The following is a 22,025-nucleotide window of genomic DNA, read 5'->3' as shown; positions in this document are numbered from 1 at the left end:
TGTTACCATATGACTGCTGGTCATTGGTTTGACAGACAGCGAGTGAGTAACCAGCAGTAACACTAGACATCATTCCTCTGACTGATCCAGCAGCAGCTTCAGATTAATTGAGTGTGGCAGTGGTGCATTTCATTAGAAAAGATATTTGCCCTTAAAGCATGAACATTTGCAGCTCTATTAATAGAGGAACCATCAGCTGCAATCTTCAGCCTCATTTTACATTTATGCTCCCAAACCCCGTCTTGAAGATTAATACTTTATTTAAATGATACTTACACTTTAAAACTTTAAGCATTTCTAAAATGAGTCTGGTACTCAAGAACACTGGCTTAAATGCTTTCACATGAAGAATTTTCCAGAGTATATATTACATACAATACATTCTGTATGTACTACATAACACCAGTGCTTAATTTGTAAATTGCAAGAGGGGGGTGCCCCAGGATTGTGAGAGTGAACGAAAGTGAAGAGTCGGGGGGAGTCGCAGACAAAACGGAGGTATTGCAGATGAAAGTGAAGAGGGTTGGGGAGTCACAGACCAAAGTGAAGAGCTGGGAGAAGGGGGATCGGTAAAATGAGGTGCCGGCACAAATTAAGCCCTGCACAACACCAAAATCAAACATTAAAAAAAAAAAAAAAAAAAAAAAAAAAAAAAAATATATATATATATATATATATATATATATATATATATATATATATATATATATATATATATATATATATATATATATATATTGTTACCTTACAAGTAATTAATACGGTCTAATATTTACATGTCAGAATTATTAGCCCCCTGTTTATTTTTTTCCCTAATTTCTGTTTAACGGAGAGAAGATTTTTTCAACACATTTCTAAACATAATAGTTTTAATAACTCATCTCTAATAACTAATTTATTTTATCTTTGCCATGATGACAGTAAATAATACTCTATTAGATATTCTTCAAGACACTTCTATACAGCTTATAGTAACATTTAAAGGCTTAACTAGGTTGATAAGCTGAACTAGGCAGGTTAGGGTAATTAGGCAAGTTATTCTATAACGAGGGTTTGTTCTGTAGATTATCAAAAAATATATATAAAGCCTAAAGGGGCTAATCCTTTTTGCCTTAAAATGTTTTTTAAAAATTCAAAACTGTTTTTAATTCAAGCCGAAATAAAACAAATAAGACTTTCTCCAGAATAAAAAATATTTTCAGACGTACTGTGAAAATTTCCTTGCCCTGTTAACATCATTTGGGAAATATTTAAAAAAGAAAAGAAAAGAAAAATCAAAGGGAGGCTAATAGTTTTGACTTCAACTGTATAGCAATTTAGAACATTCCTCTTTATATTCCCCGCCAAAAAGATAACAATCGGTCAGAATAACAAAAGTTTTCATTTGTTGTCAGAGAAAATCATGATTATTTCACCAAATACAGATTTTTTTCTAATTTTGGAATATAAAAAAGTGTAATAAACATAAAAAATACAATATGATTCAAATATTTTTATTTTTATTTTTTATAAAATAGTCTTTGATGTTTTCTTACAATTTAAAATAAACACCAAAACAAAACTTACATTTTACTCAAAACACATACATGTAACTATATTGAACTTTTTGCCATAAAATAAAAGTGACATATTTGTATTAATTTTAAACAACTAATGTTTTAACTTCAGATCATTAAGTGAATTAACCCTAATTTTCAATTGCAACAAATTAAAACATTTACCATTCTGACCAAGTGTCATTTTATAAAAAAAAAGGCAATAAAAATGACAATTGGAAGGCTATCACATCTTTACAGACTAAAACTCACATTAAAGGCACAGTTTCTTTCTTTCTTACTGAAGAATAAAAAAAACGCCATTGACTTCCATTGAGTTTTTTCTGTTCCTACCCTGGATGTCAATGGCTGCTTTTTTCCAACATTCTTCAGAATATCTTCATTTGTGTTCAACAGAAGAAAAAAAAAACTTTACAACCACTTAAATATAAATAAATAATACTGAAATAAACAAGTTTTGTGTAAACTGCCCCATCAATATTTATCTAATAGTTTCAACCCAGGCTCATTCTGAAAACGTACCGCTATATACATTTATGGAGAGAGCCAAATACATACTAGGAGGTCAATTTTTTGCAGTTTTTATTTTTGTGAATCCACCAAAGGCCGCTGTGTACGCTTTTTTAGATCTCAAATTTCTCTTGTGAGTGCCATTCATGCCTGCTGTTCTACTGTAAATCCACCAGAGGCCGCTGTCGACTGACTGACTTACCAATTGACTGACCCACCCTCCTCCTTTCCCAACTGACAGGTTTAAAAAGCAATTCAGAAAAAGAAAAGCCATCGACTGATTTTTACCACATTTCATATTTAATTACATTCTCACCCTGTTATTTACTTGTTTATTTTAAGGATTCTTTTTTTTTGTCTTACACGCTTCCTGGAACCGTTCTTCGCTGGACTTGAACCCCGTTGTCGTGGTCAACTCCTCTCTGCGTTTCAAGTCCACCGACATAGATGGCAAACTATTAACAGCGGAAAAGCCATCCACACTAAGGTAAGTGGTCAGCTGGTAGCCCAAATAGGAATGGCTTCATACCAACCCATAGCATTCGTTTAAAAGACGAAATGCAGCCATACGTACTTCTGGTTTCAAAATTTGCGATCTCCAGAAATATATAGAGGGCTAAATTTCAAAATGAGCCCAAATCCAGTAAATACAGGGAATATATATTTGCTTCCACATATAGTTGCTGTGTTTTGTGCTTGACACAGAGGCAGAAGCATTAGCTGAGGGTCTCACCTTGTCCTCCAGGCTCTTAAGTGTGTCTCTGAGAGCGTCTCTGGGGCTCTGCAGCAGCTGATCGGCCAATGCAGTGATGTGCGGCTGCAGCTGAGAAACCACACTCAGGATCTCTCTGGCTTTGGTCGTCTGCTCTGGAGGATAGTAGATGCACTGATATGCTGTGCTGTAGCTGAGAGAGAAAGAGAGAGAGAGGGACTGCATTAAAGATACAGTATGTCATTTTGGCCACTAGAGGGAGTATATTCACAATAAACAAAGCCACATTTTTATGATGGCGTAATTGTGTGTGGAATTATGGAAGTTGTGGTCTTTATTGCATCCTACAGAACTCCTGCAAAACTTTTGTTAACGCATGAGTGTTTTACGTTTATTTACGGCTAGGAATTGCATTTTGGGATGCTGATCTTTGCTGTCGACTTTTGATGTTGAAAATTCAACTCTACAGTTTAACAAAGTGACTTATTGAAATTTTAGTAGTTTGAAATAATATAACGTATAAGAAAAACTAAATAGAGAAATAATAAGTCTCTAAAACAAGGGAAAATATACTGGCGGTTTATTACAAGGCTTTTGTAGCGTAATATACAACACCAACCCAAACAATATATCACCTTAAACTATAAAAAAATGTTAATAAAAGTAATTTTTTCAACATTTTTTCATTTTTTTAAGGTTAAAAGTTGTTGGAAGAAAGATCAAGGTCACAAAATGCAATTCGAAATCATTAAAATACTAAGTAACAATCATGTTTCATGAATTTATGGTGTAATTTCCCTCTGTAAATATATTAAAACTCAATGTTTGATTAGTAATGCGCATTTTTGTGTGCAAACAAATTTTAAGGCAATTTTCTCAATATAACATTTTTTGAACCCTCAGTTTCCAGATAGTCAAATAGTTGCATCTCAGCCAGATGTTGTCCACTTATTAGAAAGCATACACTGCCTGAAACGAGTCTTGTCGTCAATCTCAGTAAGAGCAGAAAATAATAACTTGACTTCTAGTTGATCATTTGTAAAAGTGGCAGAAGGTCGATTTTCCCGATGAATCATCTGTTGAACTGCATCCCAATCATCACAAACACTGCAGAAGACCTACTGGAACCCGCATGGAGCCAAGATTCTCATGGAAATCAGTCAAGTTTGGTGGAGGAAAAATCATGGTTTGGGGTTACATTCAGTATGGGGGTGTGCGAGAGATCTGCAGAGTGGATGGCAACATCAACAGCCTGAGGTATCAAGACATTTGTGCTGCCCATTACATTACAAACCACAGGAGAGGGCAAACTCTCCAGCAGGATAGCGCTCCTTCTCATACTTCAGCCTCTACATCAAAGCTCCTGAAAGCAAAGAAGGTGAAGGTGCTCCAGGATTGGCCAGCCAAGTCACCAGACATGAACATTATTGAGCATGTCTGGGGTAAGATGGAGGAGGCATTGAAGATGAATCTAAAGAATCTTGATGAACTCTGGGAGTCCTGCAAGAACGCTTTCTCTGCCATTCCAGATGACTTTTGAGTGATTGCAGAGATGTATGGATGCAGTCCTCCGTGCTCATGTTGGAGTCAGACACAATATTCATTCTCTTTCCACTGCAGCAGGACTTTATATTCCATACTGGACATTATTTCTGTTAAGTGACAAGACTTTTGTCTAAGCAAAGTTAGACCATACTGTCCTAAAGAAATCATTATAAATCTAGGCATGATCATATTTTATTCTGGTAAAATAAGTGTAATCCACAGATGAGACCTTTACCTTTCATATTAGCCACTTCTGATAGCAAATGATCAACTAGAAGTCAAGTTATTATTTGTTGTTCCTAAACAATCGGATCGGTGACAAGTCTTTTGTCACAGTGTACATCAATGGAAAGCTTATTTATTTATAGATAAATTTCCAAAAATGTACACTAATTTAAAGCCACTCAAATGTGTAGATCTGATGAGGATTCTCAATGATAACTGCTTGTTTTGAAGAAAAACCATCTGGATTCAGACAAAGCATTTCAATCCCAAGTATCCAATTTATGTCCACTTATAGACGCCATCAAACACAATCCAGCATCTGCACTTGAAAAACCCTCTGAAAAGAGCAAACGTGTAATGAGGAAGAGCTGGGCGGCCGCATCCGCCTTACAGCTGCTCTCAGGTCAGAATTAGAGTTTGTTTGTGATGCTGGAGATTAGAGATGGAGTTAGTGGCCTGATCCCGGATCAGAATATCGGGACGACACTTCAGATAATTGGCTCCCGGGAGAATGGCTCAGAGCAAATAAAAGACCAACACTAAAGAGAGTGAAAATATGAGAAGACATCAATAGACGAGACTCTGGCCTCATTTAGCAGGTCTGAGATGACAAACGCAGCAGGGACTATTACTGGGAAAGGCTGAAAAGTCAACCTGATGTTAATGCCAGTGTAGGAGAGCAACAAACTCAAAGCAGAGACGCGGCTTAAGAAGATTTACTGCATTTACATTCATCAGACGAGCTAAAACAGTGATCGGTTTCATTATAGACTGAGGTAGACTATTTGTTCTGCTTAACCGGTGTGTTCGACCCAGTCTCAAGAGGAAGCATAATTACTTTATGGTTTGGTGAATTAGTGGGTCTTTTGTACACTCTTATTTTTTGTAGAAAATTCCTTACACAGAGATTCAGAAGGGGCGACGCAGTGGCACAGTAGGTAGTGCTGTCGCCTCACAGCAAGAAGGTCGCTGGTTCGATCCTCTGCTCAGTTGGTGTTTCTGTGTGGAGTTTGCATGTTCTCCCTGCGTTTGCGTGGGTTTCCTCTGGGTGCTCCGGTTTCCCCCACAGTAAAAAGACATGCGGTACAGGTGAATTATGTAGGCTAAATTGTCCGTAGTGTGTGTGTGTGTGTGAATGTGTGTGTGGATGTTTTCCAGAGATGGGCATCCGCTGCGTAAAAATGTGCTGAATAAGTTGGCGGTTATTCTGCTGTGGCTAAAACATATTCTGGATAAGTTGGTGGTTCGTTCCACTATGGCGACCCCTGTGTTTTAAGTAGCGGCTGCCCTTCCAGCTACAACCCACAACTGGGAAACACCCATACACTCCCATTCACACACATACACAGTATTGACAATTTAGCTAGCCCAATTCACCTATAGTGCATGTCTTTGGACAGTGGGGGAAACCTGAGCACCTGAAGGAAACCCACCATCGCTAACCACTGCGCCACCCTGAACGATCATATAATATGATCTGATATATAACAATTAAATTTAACCATCATATATTGTCTAGATATATCATCGTCAACAGGATTTCTTGCTTATCAATAATAACTTTATTGTCACAACCAGCGATCACTCCCCAGAGGATCGCTGGTTCTCACACGAACTTGAAACTACATTTCCGCATTTCCCAGGACTACATTTTCATACATGCACTGCTCCCAAACACGCACACCTGCTCACTCATGTTTCCTGATTGCATCACCAGCTGGACCTTGTTCACAGACTGATTACATCCCATTCATAAGCCACTCTCTCACGCCACCAGTTTGCCGAGTCTTGTTCTCCTAGTAACATTACAACGCGTTTCCCTGTCTTGTTTCTCCGTGTAACGATCCTAGCCTAGTACCTTGTCTTCCTGTTTAGCTGCCTGCCTTTTGACCATTTGCCTGTTTAATGTTTACGATTCTGGACTGCCTGTATATACCTGTTTGCACCTGATGACCATTGCTTGCCTGACTATTGAATAAACTGCATAGTGGATCTTACCTCCTGTGGTCTCCTGTCACTCCACCCCAGTCGTGGTTACAGAAGACTCGGCCGGAACATGGATCCAGCGGGCATTCAAATCATGCGCCTCCGTCAGGAAGCCCGGTCAATCGAGGAATACGTGGAGAAATTCATTGAACTTTCACATCTGACATCCATGAGTGAGTTGTGTTTAATGATTTTCTTTCGCGGAGGACTTACTGAACCACTGTACTCCTACATGCCACTGCACAATCCCCAATGGACGCTAGCACAATTTATCGATCTGGCTCTCCAAATGAGTGGATCTTCGTTCACCATAGGAGAGGTGGACGAAAATCCAAATAATTCTTTGGGGGGGGCTGTAGAGAGCAAGACCCGCTGGCTACGGGGCTTTGCGACCCATTGTCCACAGCCAGCTCACAAGATGGCCGCTCCCAGTCAGCCAGCTCACAAGATGGCTTCCAGTTCAAAGTCTGTTCCTGCTCCTGAAAGGCCATCTCCAGAGCTGCCATTCCCTCCAGTGCTGCCAGATCCTCCAGAGCTACCAGACCCTCCAGTGCTGCCAGACCCTCCAGTGCTGCCAGACCCTCCAGTGCTGCCAGATCCTCCAGTGCTGCCAGACCCTCCAGTGTTGCCAGACCCTCCAGTGCTGCCAGAGCCAACGCCGCAGCCAACGCCTCAGCCAGAGCCGCCGCCGCCGCCAGCGCCTCAGCCAGAGCCGACGCCGCCGCCAGCGCCTCAGCCAGAGCCGACGCCAGCGCCTCAGCCAGAGCCGACGTCGCCACCAGCGCCTCAGCCAGAGCCGACGCCGCCGCCAGCGCCTCAGCCAGAGCCGCCGCCTGAGTTTCCCGAGTGGTCACCACCTGAGCTTCCCGAGTGGTCGCCGCCGCCGCCTGAGCTTCCCGAGTGGTCGCCGCCACCGCCTGAGCTTCCCGAGTGGTCGCCGCCACCGCCTGAGCTTCCCGAGTGGTCGCCGCCGCCGCCTGAGCTTCCCGAGTGGTCGCCGCTGCCGCCTGAGCTTCCCGAGTGGTCGCCGCCGCTGCCTGAGCTCCCCGAGTGGTCGCCGCCGCCTGAGCTTCCCGAGTGGTCGCCGCCACCGCCTGAGCTTCCCGAGTGGTCGCCGTCGCCGCCTGAGCTTCCCGAGTGGCCGCGGTCGCCGCCTGAGCTTTCCGAGTGTCCGCCGCTGCCGGAGCTACCAGAACGGCCACAGCTCCTCGCCCTGTCGGCGCCATCCAGACTCCTCGTCCTGTCGGCGCCATCCAGACAACTCGCCCTGCCGGCTCCCTTCAAGCCTCCAGCCCTGCCAGCTCCTCGCAGGACTCCAGGTCCTTCGCTGCCACGCGATCCAGGACCACTGCAGCTCCACTCTCCGGGTCTTCCGCAGCTCCAGTCTCCAGGCCCTCTGCAGCTCCACGCCCCAGGTACGCCCCAGCTGCATGGTCCTGGCCCTCCATCCCTCCCCCTGTTCTGCCTCCGCTCCGCCTCCCGCCTGAACAGTAAGTGGAGTGTCTGGAATCCACTCCTAGAGGGGGGGCTATGTCACAACCAGCGATCACTCCCCAGAGGATCGCTGGTTCTCACACGAACTTGAAACTACATTTCCGCATTTCCCAGGACTACATTTTCATACATGCACTGCTCCCAAACACGCACACCTGCTCACTCATGTTTCCTGATTGCATCACCAGCTGGACCTTGTTCACAGACTGATTACATCCCATTCATAAGCCACTCTCTCACGCCACCAGTTTGCCGAGTCTTGTTCTCCTAGTAACATTACAACGCGTTTCCCTGTCTTGTTTCTCCGTGTAACGATCCTAGCCTAGTACCTTGTCTTCCTGTTTAGCTGCCTGCCTTTTGACCATTTGCCTGTTTAACGTTTACGATTCTGGACTGCCTGTATATACCTGTTTGCACCTGATGACCATTGCTTGCCTGACTATTGAATAAACTGCATAGTGGATCTTACCTCCTGTGGTCTCCTGTCACTCCACCCCAGTCGTGGTTACATTTATTTTGCACATATATTTTGCCATATATTTTTTCTTTAATCACTTTCATGTATAGATTTACAACTTTACCATCTTATATACTGTAAAAATCTCCACTGTCAAACCTTCTCCAAGATAAATCTTCTAGATGTACTAAACACACTCTAAAGTGTATTATCAAGGACACAACCAGTGTGTTCATCAAAATGCGGCAAAACTAGCCTAAAATAATCAAGAGCTCTGCATCAAACACACACAGCATGAGGGACGTTTGGCCACTGAACAGCAGGAAACATTTCAAAGCGACTCCGCCATCAGCCACATCCTCCAAACACCCGGAAAGAAGAGCAGCAAATGTGCTGTCTGGATGTTCACCAATGATCAGTGGAAGTAAGAATGAGGATAATGAGAGGAAAGGAAATGCCAAGCCCCTCAGTGCAATCAGGCCCACGACTTCAATTAAACACATAAATATTAAGGCTGAGACTGAGAGACGTTTGAAACACAGGCCAGAAATTACAAACTGATCGATAAAATGGAGAAAGCTGATGGTTTTTATTAATATACACTCCTATGTAGAACTGTTATAAAAAAACATTTGAGAAGTTGAGTCTGCATTGCTCTGTGCTGGTTTTGAACAATAGATGGCGCTCTAGCCCAGATCGCCATCTACTGTTCAAAACTAGCTAGGCTAGTTTTGAACAGCAGATGACGCTCTAGGCTAGTTTTGAATAGCAGATGGCGCTCTAGGCTAGTTTTGAATAGCAGATGACGCTCTAAGTAAATTTTGAACAGCAAATAATAGTCTAGGCTAGTTTTAAAAACTAAGTGGCGCTCTAGGCTAGTTTTAGAGAGTAGATGGCGCTATAGGTATGTTTTGAACAGTAGATGGTACTCTAGTCTAGTTCTGAACAGCCGATGGCAATTTAGGTTTGTTTTGAACAGCAGACGCTGCGCTACGGTAGTTTTCAACAGCAGACACGGCTCTAGGCTAGTTTTTAACAGCATACGGCACTCTATGCTAATTTTCAACAGCGGATGCTGCTCTAGTCTAGTTTTGAACAGCAGATGGCGCTCTAGGCTAATGGACAGCAGATAGCACTTTAGGCTAGTTTTGAACAGCAAATGACGCTCTAGGTTAGCTTTGAACAGTAGACAGCGATCTAGTCTAGTTTTGAACAGCAGGTGGCGCTCTAGGCTAATGGACAGCAGATAGCACTTTAGGCTAGTTTTGAACAGCAAATGATGCTCTAGGCTAGCTTTGAACAGTAGACAGCGCTCTAGTCTAGTTTTGAACAGCCGACGGCGCTCTAGGCTAGTTTTGAACAGCAGATGGCAGTACAAATTGTTTAGTACAAATAACTTAAAATAATATAATTATCTGTAATTCGCTTTAAAAACATGTTTAACTATGTTTAAATATACACATTTACTGAAAATCTTGACATCTGTGATTTGAAACAAATAATGATGTTTTGAAAATAACACAAACTGCAAAAGTTAAAAATACATTCCATTAATAATACATTAATAACTTGTTCTGAGAACATTGTTTAAGATCAGTCAACATTGAATGAATGTTGTATTAATGTTACCTAAAGAACTGTTCACAACTTTGGAAGAACCTCACCAGATGATGTAGTCTATTCACATGAATCCGTAGAGTCACATATAGAAAAGGTTTGATGAAAAACACACATGAAAAATGCTTTTGTTCAAACATGATCAAAAACAAGACAACTCTGAATGAATGTTAGTGACAGAACTTTCTTCATAACTTTGAGAAAACCTTGACAGAACATTGCGTGAATGTTCCCTCCTGTTATCTGGAAAGCAGTCAAAGTACACACACTTAAATCCCTCACAAAAACAGTCCATTTGGCAGCCTGGAAGGAGACGATTATCCTTGTGCAGTGAGCAAATCGACTGCTAAATGACAGAACATTCTAGTCATGCCGACACGCTTAAATTAAAGGCAAATAAAAAGCCGGTGGATGTTAAAGAGAAATAAATGCTGGGCTCGGAGGCCTCGGGGAACCGCAGAAATGGATATTGATTGGCTCTCGCGCCGCAGACCAATCAAAGCTATTGTAGCTGCATATTACACATGAGCGCGTGTCCACCCCTGACCTGATGGATCGGCCGGTCGCCTTCCCATACAGACGCAAGAAAAGACAGATGGCGCTTTCATTTCGCTCGCAGCGTCCTTTTCTCCCGGTCACGATACATTAATAATGGACAAGAATCACGTCTGTCCCATTATTTGTCTTCTAATCAAAGAAAAGGGCTGCTTTCCAGGAAGGTCTGGGAGGATTTGGGTGTGCTGGAGAGGTCATCTTTCATTGTCCATTAAACTACTCTACAGTGTTTGTTGGGATAATTCACAAACAAGCAATGCTAAATTATCCAGAATCTCATTTGAATGCCACCTTTATGGGAATACAGATGATAAAAACAAGCTATTATAGAAGATAAAGGGATAGTTCACCTAAAATGTGTTCTTACAAACCATTATGAAAAGCAGAAGAAAACAGTTTAATTCTGCTCACTAACTGCAACTGAAATGAACGGAGACTTGGAGCTCTGAAAAAGACTTTAAAACACCATAAATAACTATAAACAGTAGACTTCACTGGCTCAAATGCAGAAGAAAATATCCTGAAGAATGCATTTGGACACTAATTTTGATAACAAATTTCGTTAGTAATTGCAACTCAAAGGGAAGGAGACCTGGAGATCCAGAAAGTACTTTAAAACCCACAAATAACTATTAAAAGTAGACTACACTCGCTCAAATGCAGAAGAAAATTCCCTGAAGAATGCATTTGGACACTAATTTTAAAAAGAAATTTGGTTAGTAATTGCAACTCATAGGGAAGAACACTTGGAGCTCCAAAAAGGACTTCAAAATAACATAAATAACTGTTAAAAGTAGACTACATTGGCTTAAATGCAGAAGAAAATATCCTGAAGAATGCATTTAAACACTAATTTGATAAAAAGTTTGGCTAGTAATTGCAACTCAAAGGGAAGGAGACTTGGAGATCCAGAAAGTACTTTAAAACACTATACATGTAAATACCTATTAAAAGTAGACTAGACTAGTTCAAAGCATAAAACAACCCTGTAGAATGCATTTGGACACTAATTTCGATAGTAAATTTGGTTAGTAATGGCAACTCAAATGAAAGGAGACTTGGAGATCCAGAAACACTTTAAAACACCATAAATAACTATTAAAAGTAGACTACACTGGCTCAAATGCAGAAGAAAATACCCTGAAGAATGCATTTGGACACTAATTTGATAAAAAGTTTGGCTAGTAATTGCAACTCAAAGGGAAGGAGACTTGGAGATCCAGAAATTACTTTAAAACACCACAAATAACTATTAAAAGTAGACTAGACTGTTTCAAAGCAGAAAAAAGCCCTGCAGAATGCATTTGGACACTAATTTCGATAGTAAATTTGGTTAGTAGTTGCAACTAATATGAAGGGAGACTTGGGGATCCAAAAAGGACTTTAGAACACCTAAATAAGTATTAAAAGTAGGCTACACTGGCTCAAATGCAGAGGAAATATCCTGAAGAATGCATTTAAACTCAAAGTTTGATAACCCACTTGGTTAGTAATGGCAACTCAAATGAAAGAAGACTTGGAGATCCAGAAAGACTTTAAAACACCATAAATACCTATTAAAAGTAGACTACACTGGCTCAAATGCAGAAGAAAATACCCTGAAGAATGCATTTAGACACTAATTTTAAAAAGAAATTTGGTTAGTAATTGCAACTCAGAGGGAAGGAGACTTGAAGATCCAGAAAGTACTTTAAAACACCATAAATACCTATTAAAAGTAGACTACACTGGCTCAAATGCAGAAACTATCCTGCAGAATGCATTTAGACTCTAATTTTGATAACAAATTTGGTAAGTAATTGCAACTCTAATAAATGGAGACTTGGAGCTCCAAAAACACCATAAATATCACTTAAGAGTATCCTACAGAGTTTTTGTACAAGAGTAAAGCCAGTTTAATGAAACCCTTGATGTGCTATAGATCTGTTTAGCTGGATTAAGGACGACTCATTTGTTACTCTATAATATTTATATACTTTTTGTAATACAATTTTATCCTTTAATACAAGCAGTCAGATATATAAACTGTACCTTTAAACAACACGAGCATTTATAGCAAATAAACAAATAAATATCCAACTCGCTTTCTGATGCTTGTCTACCAAGTTCTCAAACACCCCTTTGATTGGTCACACGCTCAACAGAATTGGCTGTGATTGGCTCGTGGGCGCTGGCGCTCTTTACAGATGAGTGACACTGATAAATGGCAGCGGCGATCACAGCTGATCCATGATAGACACGGTGGAGAAAACTCTGCAGGCACACGCTCGTGACTGGATCCAGAAGTATAGCTGTAACAGCCGAGAGGAGAGGAAAAGTCATGCCAGCAGGTCAAATGGGCCACAGTGAGAAAGAGAAAAGGAGTTCTTTCATTCTCTAAATAGCAGTGAATTAGGGCCTTCTGCTGTAAGTGACAGTGAAAGACTGTCCAGCAAACACACACGCAGTGAAATTGTGCACAGTTTCTGCGCTTTGAAGTAGTGGGAGTGTTGTAAATATTCACGCTCGCCTCCCTCTTCATAGTAAGCTACGGAGACATTGCGCATGTGAGATAATGAAATCAGTACATAATAACCGGTTATATATATATATATATATATATATATATATATATATATATATATATATATATATATATATATATATATATATATATATATATATATATATATACACACAATATACATAAACAGTGGAAGACAAAAAAAAAGATTAGCCTTCTTGTGAATTTTTACATATATTTCAAATTTTCCAAAATGACTTTTAACACAGCAAGGAAAGTTTTGCACATTGTTTAAGATTAATGAGAACGTCTTATTTATTTAAGTATTTTATTAGGTACTTAAATTAAAATATATATATATTTTTTTAAGTTTTTCTGCATAAATGTGCAAGAGTAAGGAATTTTGCCCTGCGCTCTCGCGGTTTTTAAATAAACTTTTTTGGTGTGTTAATCTAGTCAATACCATTATTTAAAAAGGTAATGATTTGCACTCATCAAGTAATTGCTTCGTGCTGTTTTTATTTTTACATTCTTCAGGTGATTCAAACACACAAACGTTTCTAAAAGTTTTTATACTATACTTTACAAAAAGTCAACATATGCGCCTTTTAATTGTCTTTCATCACATGCAGCGTGCACAAACCGCAAGTTAGAGAAAATAAAAGCACAAAAGCTCTTAGGTAAAATCAGATGCTCAAGACATAATCTTTAAAATAATGACTTCTATTAGAAATGTTGAGTGGCATTTCTGTGTGGAGTTTGCATGTTCTCCTCATAATGGCGTTGATTTCCTCCGGGTGCTCCGGTTTCCCCCACAGTTCAAACACATGCGCTGTAGGTGAATTGGATAAACTAAGGCCCCGTTTACACTAGTGCGTTTTAGTTTTAAAACGGCGTTTTAGAATGAAAACGATCCGCGTCCACACTCGCGTTTTACCCAGCGTTTCTGAACTGCTCTCCGTCCACATCAAAACGCTGAAAACGCACATCACGTGACCACACACACTTTGGCAATCGCTGGAGCCCATCTACCCAGATGAGAGCTCTGCTAGTCGGACTTCTCATCAAGCATCTCCCGCTGGATCTAATCTCACTATATTTATTAAACGTGATATTTCATTCATCTTGTTGTCTTTATCTAACGACATATTCCCTGACTTTGGTCATTGGAATCTCTTACTTGTTCTCAGGTGTTTTGGCTGAGCGCAAAGATAAGTTAATGATTAATGTAACCATGTAGCCTATTCTGTATATTGACTGATCGCTTGCCTTTATTTCCTATAATGTATAAACTTATTGTATGTTATACTTTTATAATGGCCATTATCGATTATTAAAACTGATATTCAGCAAAAGAAAGGCTGTGTTTCGTATTTTCACTGAAATTGAAAGGAGGCAGTTGTTATCGGCTCCGTTTTGTTATAAATATCCACACAGTGAAGATGACGCTCATGCAGCACGACGCCTCAACATTTCTGCTGTCTGTTTAGTTGTTAATATTAAAATAAAAATAGGCAGTTCCTTATATCAAGTTTACATTTTATTGTTGAGAAAGTGAAACAACGTAGCCAGGGTTATGTGAATGAAGTTATAAAGTACACTGTTCCCTGTGAAGATTGACGCGTGTCCTCGGTATGTTTTCCATATCAAACTGAGAAGAAGAGACTGCAGCCTTGATCAAACTTGCGAAGTCTGAACTTACACGGAGAAGATTCAGGGCTGAACTGTGTGTTAGGCTACTTAATATTGAGGAAAAGCCCCAATCAGAGAGGCGAATGTCTGCAGCCCCGCCTCCGTTTTCAGATGTCTCCGTCTTTCCCCATCCACACTGAGATGGAGCAGCAGCGTTTCAGAATGAAAACGGCCTCTCCAGCGTTTTCGAAACACTCCGTTTTCGGCACTCGAGAACTCCGGCGTAGTGTGGACGGATGGCGTAACCGTAGCAAAACTTATGCGTTTTCAAACTAAAACGCATTAGTGTAAACGGGGCCTAAATTGGTCGTGGTGTGTGTGTGTGTGTGAATGTGAGAGTGTATGGGTGTTTCCAGTGCTGGGTTGTGGCTGGAAGGGCATCCTCTGCATAAAAAATTTGCTAGAATAGTTGGCGGTTCATTCCCCAGATTAAGGGACTAAGTCAAAAAAGGTAAATGAATGAATGATTAAATGCTAAGACTTTAATGCAGGTTACACTGTTACACCATTAGATGGTGACAAAAACAGTAGACCAAACCAAGAATAGAATCAAGGACATTATAATATCCTTTTCTCATGGGAAATCTCCTTAAGAGATGAAAGGACACTAAGATATTGCTTTCCTCAGCACACATTCAGACTAATGCTTTCTTATGAATATGAGATCTACCTGAAGAGTGAATGTCAATACTGCTTTGTGCAAAGACTTTTATAATCGAAAACAAGGACATAAACAAGGACATCATTATTAAGACGCGACTAACAAATGCATCGATCAGCGCTGTAATGAAAAAATCTCCTCGAAAGATGATGAAAGAATAAGATATTGACGTTCGATCTAATGCTTTATTAAGTGTTTGAGATTTACTTGTTGAAGAAATGCTAATGCTGTTAACTACACTCAATCAGTTGATCTCTCTAGTAATTCAATGAAACAACTCATTCCTTTATTGCTAGATCTACAGAGACTTTTCAAATAAAGGCTTGGAGATGTTAAGCTTTCAACTTGATATCTGAATCCTCCCACAAATTAGGGTTTTTCATGGTTTTTGCAGATGCAAACTTCTCACCGTTTCATCTACACAGCAGAGCTCAATCTTAGTAGGGTAAATAAAGAACGGCATGTTTCAACAAGTATAGCATTTTTTCAATTTTCTTTTAGAATCTTTGTCTATAAAGGGTAAGGTTTTGTGCAATTTGACATCTGAGATGCAGGCAGCAGCATCAGGACATGGACATGCTCATCCACAGAATTAAGCCCAATCAGAAGATTAATGCAAGAAAATAAGAGTAGCTGATTTACTGGAACGAAGCAGGAGGAAAACACAATGTTATTTAGACCTAAATAGATATTATACTACAGCAACATATCTGAGTGCAGTAAAAGAGAGTCAATTAAGAACAACAATGACCAAATACAGGCTGAGTGCTGACAGTCTGACTGTAGACGGGCCGATACAGACAGAACTGGCAACCCAGAGAGAGCCGCATCTGTGCTCTGATCAGCACATCAGAGAAAATTCTACCCCAAACTACAGAGCATTTACCCACAATTCTCTGAGTTAGACAGTAAAACACAGCTTTAGTATTTACTACACTCTCAGAAATAAAGGTATGCGAGCTGTCACTGGAGTGGTAACTTTTTAAAAGGTACAAATTTGTACCTAAAAGGTCCATATTAATACCTCAAGGGTACATATTAGTACCTAAAAAGTACAAAAGTGTTCCTCCTAAAACTTTTAGGCACTAATATATATACTTCTGAGGTACCAATATGGACCCTTCAAGTACATATGTGCACCTTTTAAAAAGGTACCACCCCAGTGACAGCTGGTGGACTTTTATTTCTGAGAGTGGAGGGGAAAAAACTGATGGTGTTACCACAGACAGGTTTTGAGAAATAACAATCACACTCGTGAATATTTGGCATGCTACATATCTGGACCTGTCAGTAATTTAAATCATGAATCATCATGATCCACTAGTATGGGTATCTGCAGGTGCATTTTTTCAGTTTATTTGGACCCCAAAAATGAAGGAAAAGCAAGTGAAATTTTGGCAGGAGTGGCCGTTTCTATTTGACATGTGATCTGAGCAATACCACAACTGGGTCGAAACAGGAAAAGTTTAGGAGAAATTGCTAATTCCCTTCAAAAGTCAGGGGAACAAAATAAGTAGATTTTCTACCCCATTAAAGGCTTTTATCTCATTATATATTTAATAACAAAAGATATACTACGTGACCTCGCATTGTTTCAATGTCACTTCTTGCATGTGTTTGGTTGTGAAACGCAGTTTGCAGACTGAGACAAAGTTGTCTGCGATTCTCCTATTGTAATGTCATGCAGTGTGAAACCTCCTGTTGCCGATCCATCTTGCAGTGTAAACACAGCAGTGACGGAGCGATAGCCAAGATAGTCATGCAGTGTGAAAGCATCTGTGACGTGACTACTTTAAAAATCATGCTGTCTGATCTCGGCATAGCTTGCCTAGTTAACCTAGTTAAGCCTTTAAATGTCACTTAAAGCTGAATACTAGTGTCTTGAAAAATATTAAGTCAACTAGTATGTGCTGCCATCATGGCAAAAATGAGTTATTAAAACTATTCATTCATTTTCTTTTCAACTTAGTCCCTTTATTAATCAGGGGTTGCAACAGCGGAATGAACCACCATCTATACAGCATATGTTTTACGCAGCACACGCCCTTCTAGCTGCAACCAAACACTGGTAAACACCCATACACACTCATTCACACACACACTACAGACAATTTAGCTTAGCTTTATGTCTTTGGACTGTGGGGAAAACCGGAGCACCCGGAGGAAACCCACGCAAACATGGGGAGAACATGCAAACTCCACACAGAAATGATAAATTAGCCCAGCTGAGGCTCGAACCAGCGATCTTCTTGCTGTGAGGCGATTGTGTTACCCAGTGTGCCACCGTGACGCCCTTATTAAAACTATTATGAGTATTATTAAGTGAAACACTTAATAATACTCATAATACACTATTATTATTATTATTATTATTAACTCTTTAGAGATGGGTTTAAAAAATATATACTTTCCTTTAAACAGAAACTGAGGAACAAAATATTCAGGGCTAACAATTCTGACTTCAACTGTTCGCCATTAATCTGTTGTATAAACTCAGTATCACACCCGCAGATGTGCAATATTATGAGCATTTACTTTTTAGGCGAACTTTCCCTTTAACACAACTTTATATGCAAATTTAATTCAGGAGCGTTTTTAAAAGAGGACCTGACTCAGCTAGTGAGGCGGAAAAACAGAAACGCCAAGCATGAAGTAAAACATTAGCCAAGTCTGAAAGGAAACAAAATGAGGTCCGTATCAGGCTGGATTAATGTGCAGTGCGGACGCTCTTTCCGAAATTGATTTCTCTCCGGTAGAAACAGCAAATGTCCTTGCCTCGTATCAGTGGCGCGCTCCACTGATAAATCTTCCCACAAGTGGAGGCTGGAAAAACTTTTCAAAAAAGACGTTGAATTTCTTTTGTACAAAGTTTCCCTTAAAAACTCAAACACTGTAAAGAAAATAATTGGACGTCGCTTGGTTTTTAATGAATCTGGGTTTAAAAGATGCTCAAAATGATACCAAAAAAACATGGGCATGTTCACATGACCGGCCTCGCGTCAATAAAATAAGACTTGAAGATACAGTAGGCTGTGATCTTTCACAAAGTGCAGAATGCAGAGAGCTCTTTATTTCTGGGAATCACAAAGGGGCCGGGATGACATGACATGCTTTTCTTTCTTCTTCAGAGGCCTGAGAATAATGATAATAATAAAAAAAAAGCACTCTTATCTGAAATGCTTGGTGTGGAGGAAAGCACAAGACAAACCGCTGCCAATTCAAGACATGAGCTTTCTAATTAGACATCCTGACGGGGACAAATTGAAGCGGAGATGAAGGGGAAGGAGTGTGTGATGGACAACAGAGGTGCTCGTGATTTATCTGAGAGTAACAAACATGTCAGAAGATTTGTGCCAGCAGGACAAAACTAAAGAAATGTCAAGGCTCTGGTGTGTGTTATAAGTCATTAAGGGCTCCAGAGAGAAAAAAAAACGAAGGACACAACATAACAGTTTTGTTCCTGAAGTCGTACAATTTTATACAATCTGGCTAATGGCTCGAAATAGTGGCTTATTGTGTGTGAGTCACGAGAAGTGTGTAAGTGGTTATATATGCAGTGGTCTATGTGCTTCTAATACCCAGTTTACTGTTGTAATACAATCTTTTAATGATGATTGGATTTCATAATTGTAAATGCGTCATCACTGCGGATGGCTGTATATGCTTAATTACAGTGCATATGGAAAGTATTCATAGCGCTTCACTTTTTGAAAGTTTCACACCCAATAGAAGAAAGTTTGACGATATGATCCGAAGGAGTTTCACTAAAACCGCTACTTTCGGTTAGTATTAAGGGTGTTACGATCCTCCAAATCCTCGATTCGATTACATTTTCGATTCTAAAGGCACGATTCGATTTTCGATTATGAATAATTAATTAATTAATGACCAATTAATTATTTGTAGCCTACCGTTTAAACTACCTGACCTGCATGGTCTTTGTTTTACCCATAAACAAATCATACAGTAAATGAATAAAGGCAAGACACACACATAATTACCACCTGTCAATCACTTTTTCTGCGGGACTCGTGAATAGGCAGTGATCTGTGTCGTTATAATGGCGTCGGTAAAAAAGACGCACAACCAACAGGAACCAGCCAACAGTATCTGAAGTGTTCGCTAAAATGACTAAGTACAAGTGAGTGAAAGATTGAAGCAGTCCTCTGACTGCCTGGACCTGCTGTCTCGAGCGCATGGCTGTGTGTGCGTCTGTGTCTGTGTGGTCACGTGATGTGCATTTTCAGAGGTAGAGAGGAAGGAGGGCTGCTCAGAAATGCTACACACCACTGTGGATGTCAAATCGTTGTCGTTCTAAAATGCCATTTAAAAACAAAGACAGTGTAAACAGGGCCTGGGTGTGAACTTTTCGCGAGAGGATTTGCAACGGGGGCGGGCGGAGGACCGCAATGCCGGTGTAGTATCGGACGAACCGTACGTAATACGTACATAGCAGAGCTTGCAAAACTGTGTTTTTTTTTGTCTACAACACGAACGTTGTCAACATAACTCACTGGAAATCCAAAATGCTTACACACCGGCGACTTTATTGAAAGAGGAGAGGGTTTAAGTTCTGTCGACGGGTCTCCTGCTTCTGCAGTTTAACAAGCACTTCAACAAGCCTGTTTTTTCCAGCTTGGCAAGCCAAGCTAACGTGACATGGGGGCGTGGCAGCATCGACAATTCTATTTTTTGATTCGATAATCGAAATTGAGCATAAATTTCGATCGATTTTGATTTGACACCCCTAGTTAGTATGCATGAATTTTTCTCCACTCTGGCAACAACAGTGATCACACCGACCACAGAAGCCTCTCAAGCGTGCGTGTGTGTGTGTGTGTGTGTGTGTGTGTGTGAATTGAGCAGACTGTCCTGATTCAGAGAAGGGCAGAAGTATAAATCCAGCTTTAGAATCCACATTAGAACCAATTAGAACACTTTTGCAAATGAACACATTCTAAAAACCACTCAGAACTCCTTAGTAATCATTCTGTAGTGCCCTAGAAACTATGCAAAACACCCTAGCAACCACATAGCAACATCCTAAAAAAAACTCCTTTGTGCTTTTTTTGCATCCAATGAAAGTCAATGGGACCCAGTGTTATTTTGGACTTGAAATATCTTCTTAGGATGTTTTGGAATGACATGATGGTGAATAAATTATCACAGAATATTCTTTTTTCATCTTTTTATATATCCTCTAGAACAGGGGTGTCAAGCTCAATTCCTGGAGGGCCGAAGCCCTACACAGTTAAGTTCCAACCCTGCTCCAACACCCTGTAGGTTTCAAACAAGCCTGAAGGACTCAATTAGTTTGATCAGGTGTGTTTAATTAGGGTTGTAACTCAACTGTGCAGAGCTGCGGCCCTTTTAGAACTGAGTTTGACACCTGTGCTCTAGAAAGACCATCTTTTATATATCCATCTAGAAAATCAGTATTCTGACATAAGAAAAGTTTCTTCTACTTGACTAGTTTGCGTATAGATTTGAAAAATGTGGCTTAAATGTAAATTCACACTTTATTTGACACCAGTATGGAAGAAAATCACTCTCAGGTCCACGGCTCAGGACAACAGGGGTCAAAACAACAGCATTGTGAAATATACCATCGAGTGAAAAAGTCCTAAGCATTATAACAGCTTTGTTGACCCAATAACAATCAGTCTCTTCATTCAAAACAAACAGAAAATATAGGAAATATATACAAAAAACAACAACAGCAGCACAACATTTCCTCTTCAAGCAAAAGTTCTGTTTTGTTCTAGTTCTCCTGACATTTTCTGAAATAATGTGCTGTGTAATTTCAGGCTTCTTTTAGCACTTCCCAGAGTTCTTCTTTAGGTTTAGAGTGTAATATCTTTCTTTTTTGCCCAGATGATCTCATACAGCTCCTATAATATTCAGGTCTGGACACTGTTGGAGGCCATTTTATGATTGTCTATTTTTCATCAGCTGTTTCCTCTTCAAGCTAAAGTCTATGTTTAATGTGCTTCCCTTTTTTGTTCTAATTGTCCTGTCATTTTCTAGAATAATGTGCTGTGAAATTTCAGGCTTCTTTTAGCACTTCCCAGAGTTCTTCTTTAGATTTACCTTGTCTTTCTTTTTTGCCCAGATGATCTCATAAAGCCTCTATAATATCCAGGTCTGGACACTGTGGAGGCCATTTTATGACCCTCTATTTTTCATCAGCTGATTCCTCTTCAAGCTTTAGTCTTGGTTTAATGTGGCTTCCCTTGGCAACTGTTTTGTTCTAGTTCTCCTGTCATTTTCTAAAACAATGTGCTGTGTAATATCAGATGCCTTTTAGCACTTTCCAGAGTTATTCTTTAGGTTTAGAGTGTGTTATCTTTCTTTATAGTCCAGGTGATCTCATACAGCCTCTATAATATTGAGCTTCGGTCCCTGTGAAGGCCATTTCATGATTGTCTATTTTTCATCAGCTGATTCCTCTTTAAGCTTAAGTCTAGGTTTAATATGGCTTTCCCTGGTAACTGTTTTGTTCTAAGTGTGCT

General features: G+C 40.0%; 1 protein-coding gene and 1 long non-coding RNA gene across 37 annotated transcripts in view; one reads left to right on the top strand and one right to left on the bottom strand.

Moving 5' to 3' along the window:
* Positions 1-22,025, bottom strand: part of inpp4b (inositol polyphosphate-4-phosphatase type II B) — a 405,764-nt gene that overhangs the window by 67,865 nt on the left and 315,874 nt on the right. For all 36 annotated transcript variants that reach the window (XR_015477090.1, XR_015477089.1, XR_015477091.1 and 33 more), the window contains one exon: positions 2,800-2,971. Coding sequence is in view for 31 of the 36 variants with exons in the window: in XM_087237863.1 (XP_087093989.1) it covers positions 2,800-2,971 (172 nt within the window). In the remaining 5 variants the exon portion in view is untranslated. The remainder of the gene's footprint in view (positions 1-2,799; positions 2,972-22,025) is intronic.
* The window catches only part of LOC147847018 (uncharacterized), a 919,394-nt gene that overhangs the window by 715,067 nt on the left and 182,302 nt on the right, over positions 1-22,025 (top strand). The gene's annotated exons all lie outside the window — the stretch shown is intronic.

This window comes from Danio rerio, chromosome 1 (assembly GCF_052040795.2).
Source record: "Danio rerio strain M-AB ecotype USA chromosome 1, GRCz13ab, whole genome shotgun sequence".
Classification (NCBI taxonomy): Eukaryota; Metazoa; Chordata; class Actinopteri; order Cypriniformes; family Danionidae; genus Danio; species Danio rerio.
The sequence above is the reverse complement of the archived record's forward strand: the minus strand, read 5'-3'. Positions and strand labels throughout refer to the sequence as shown.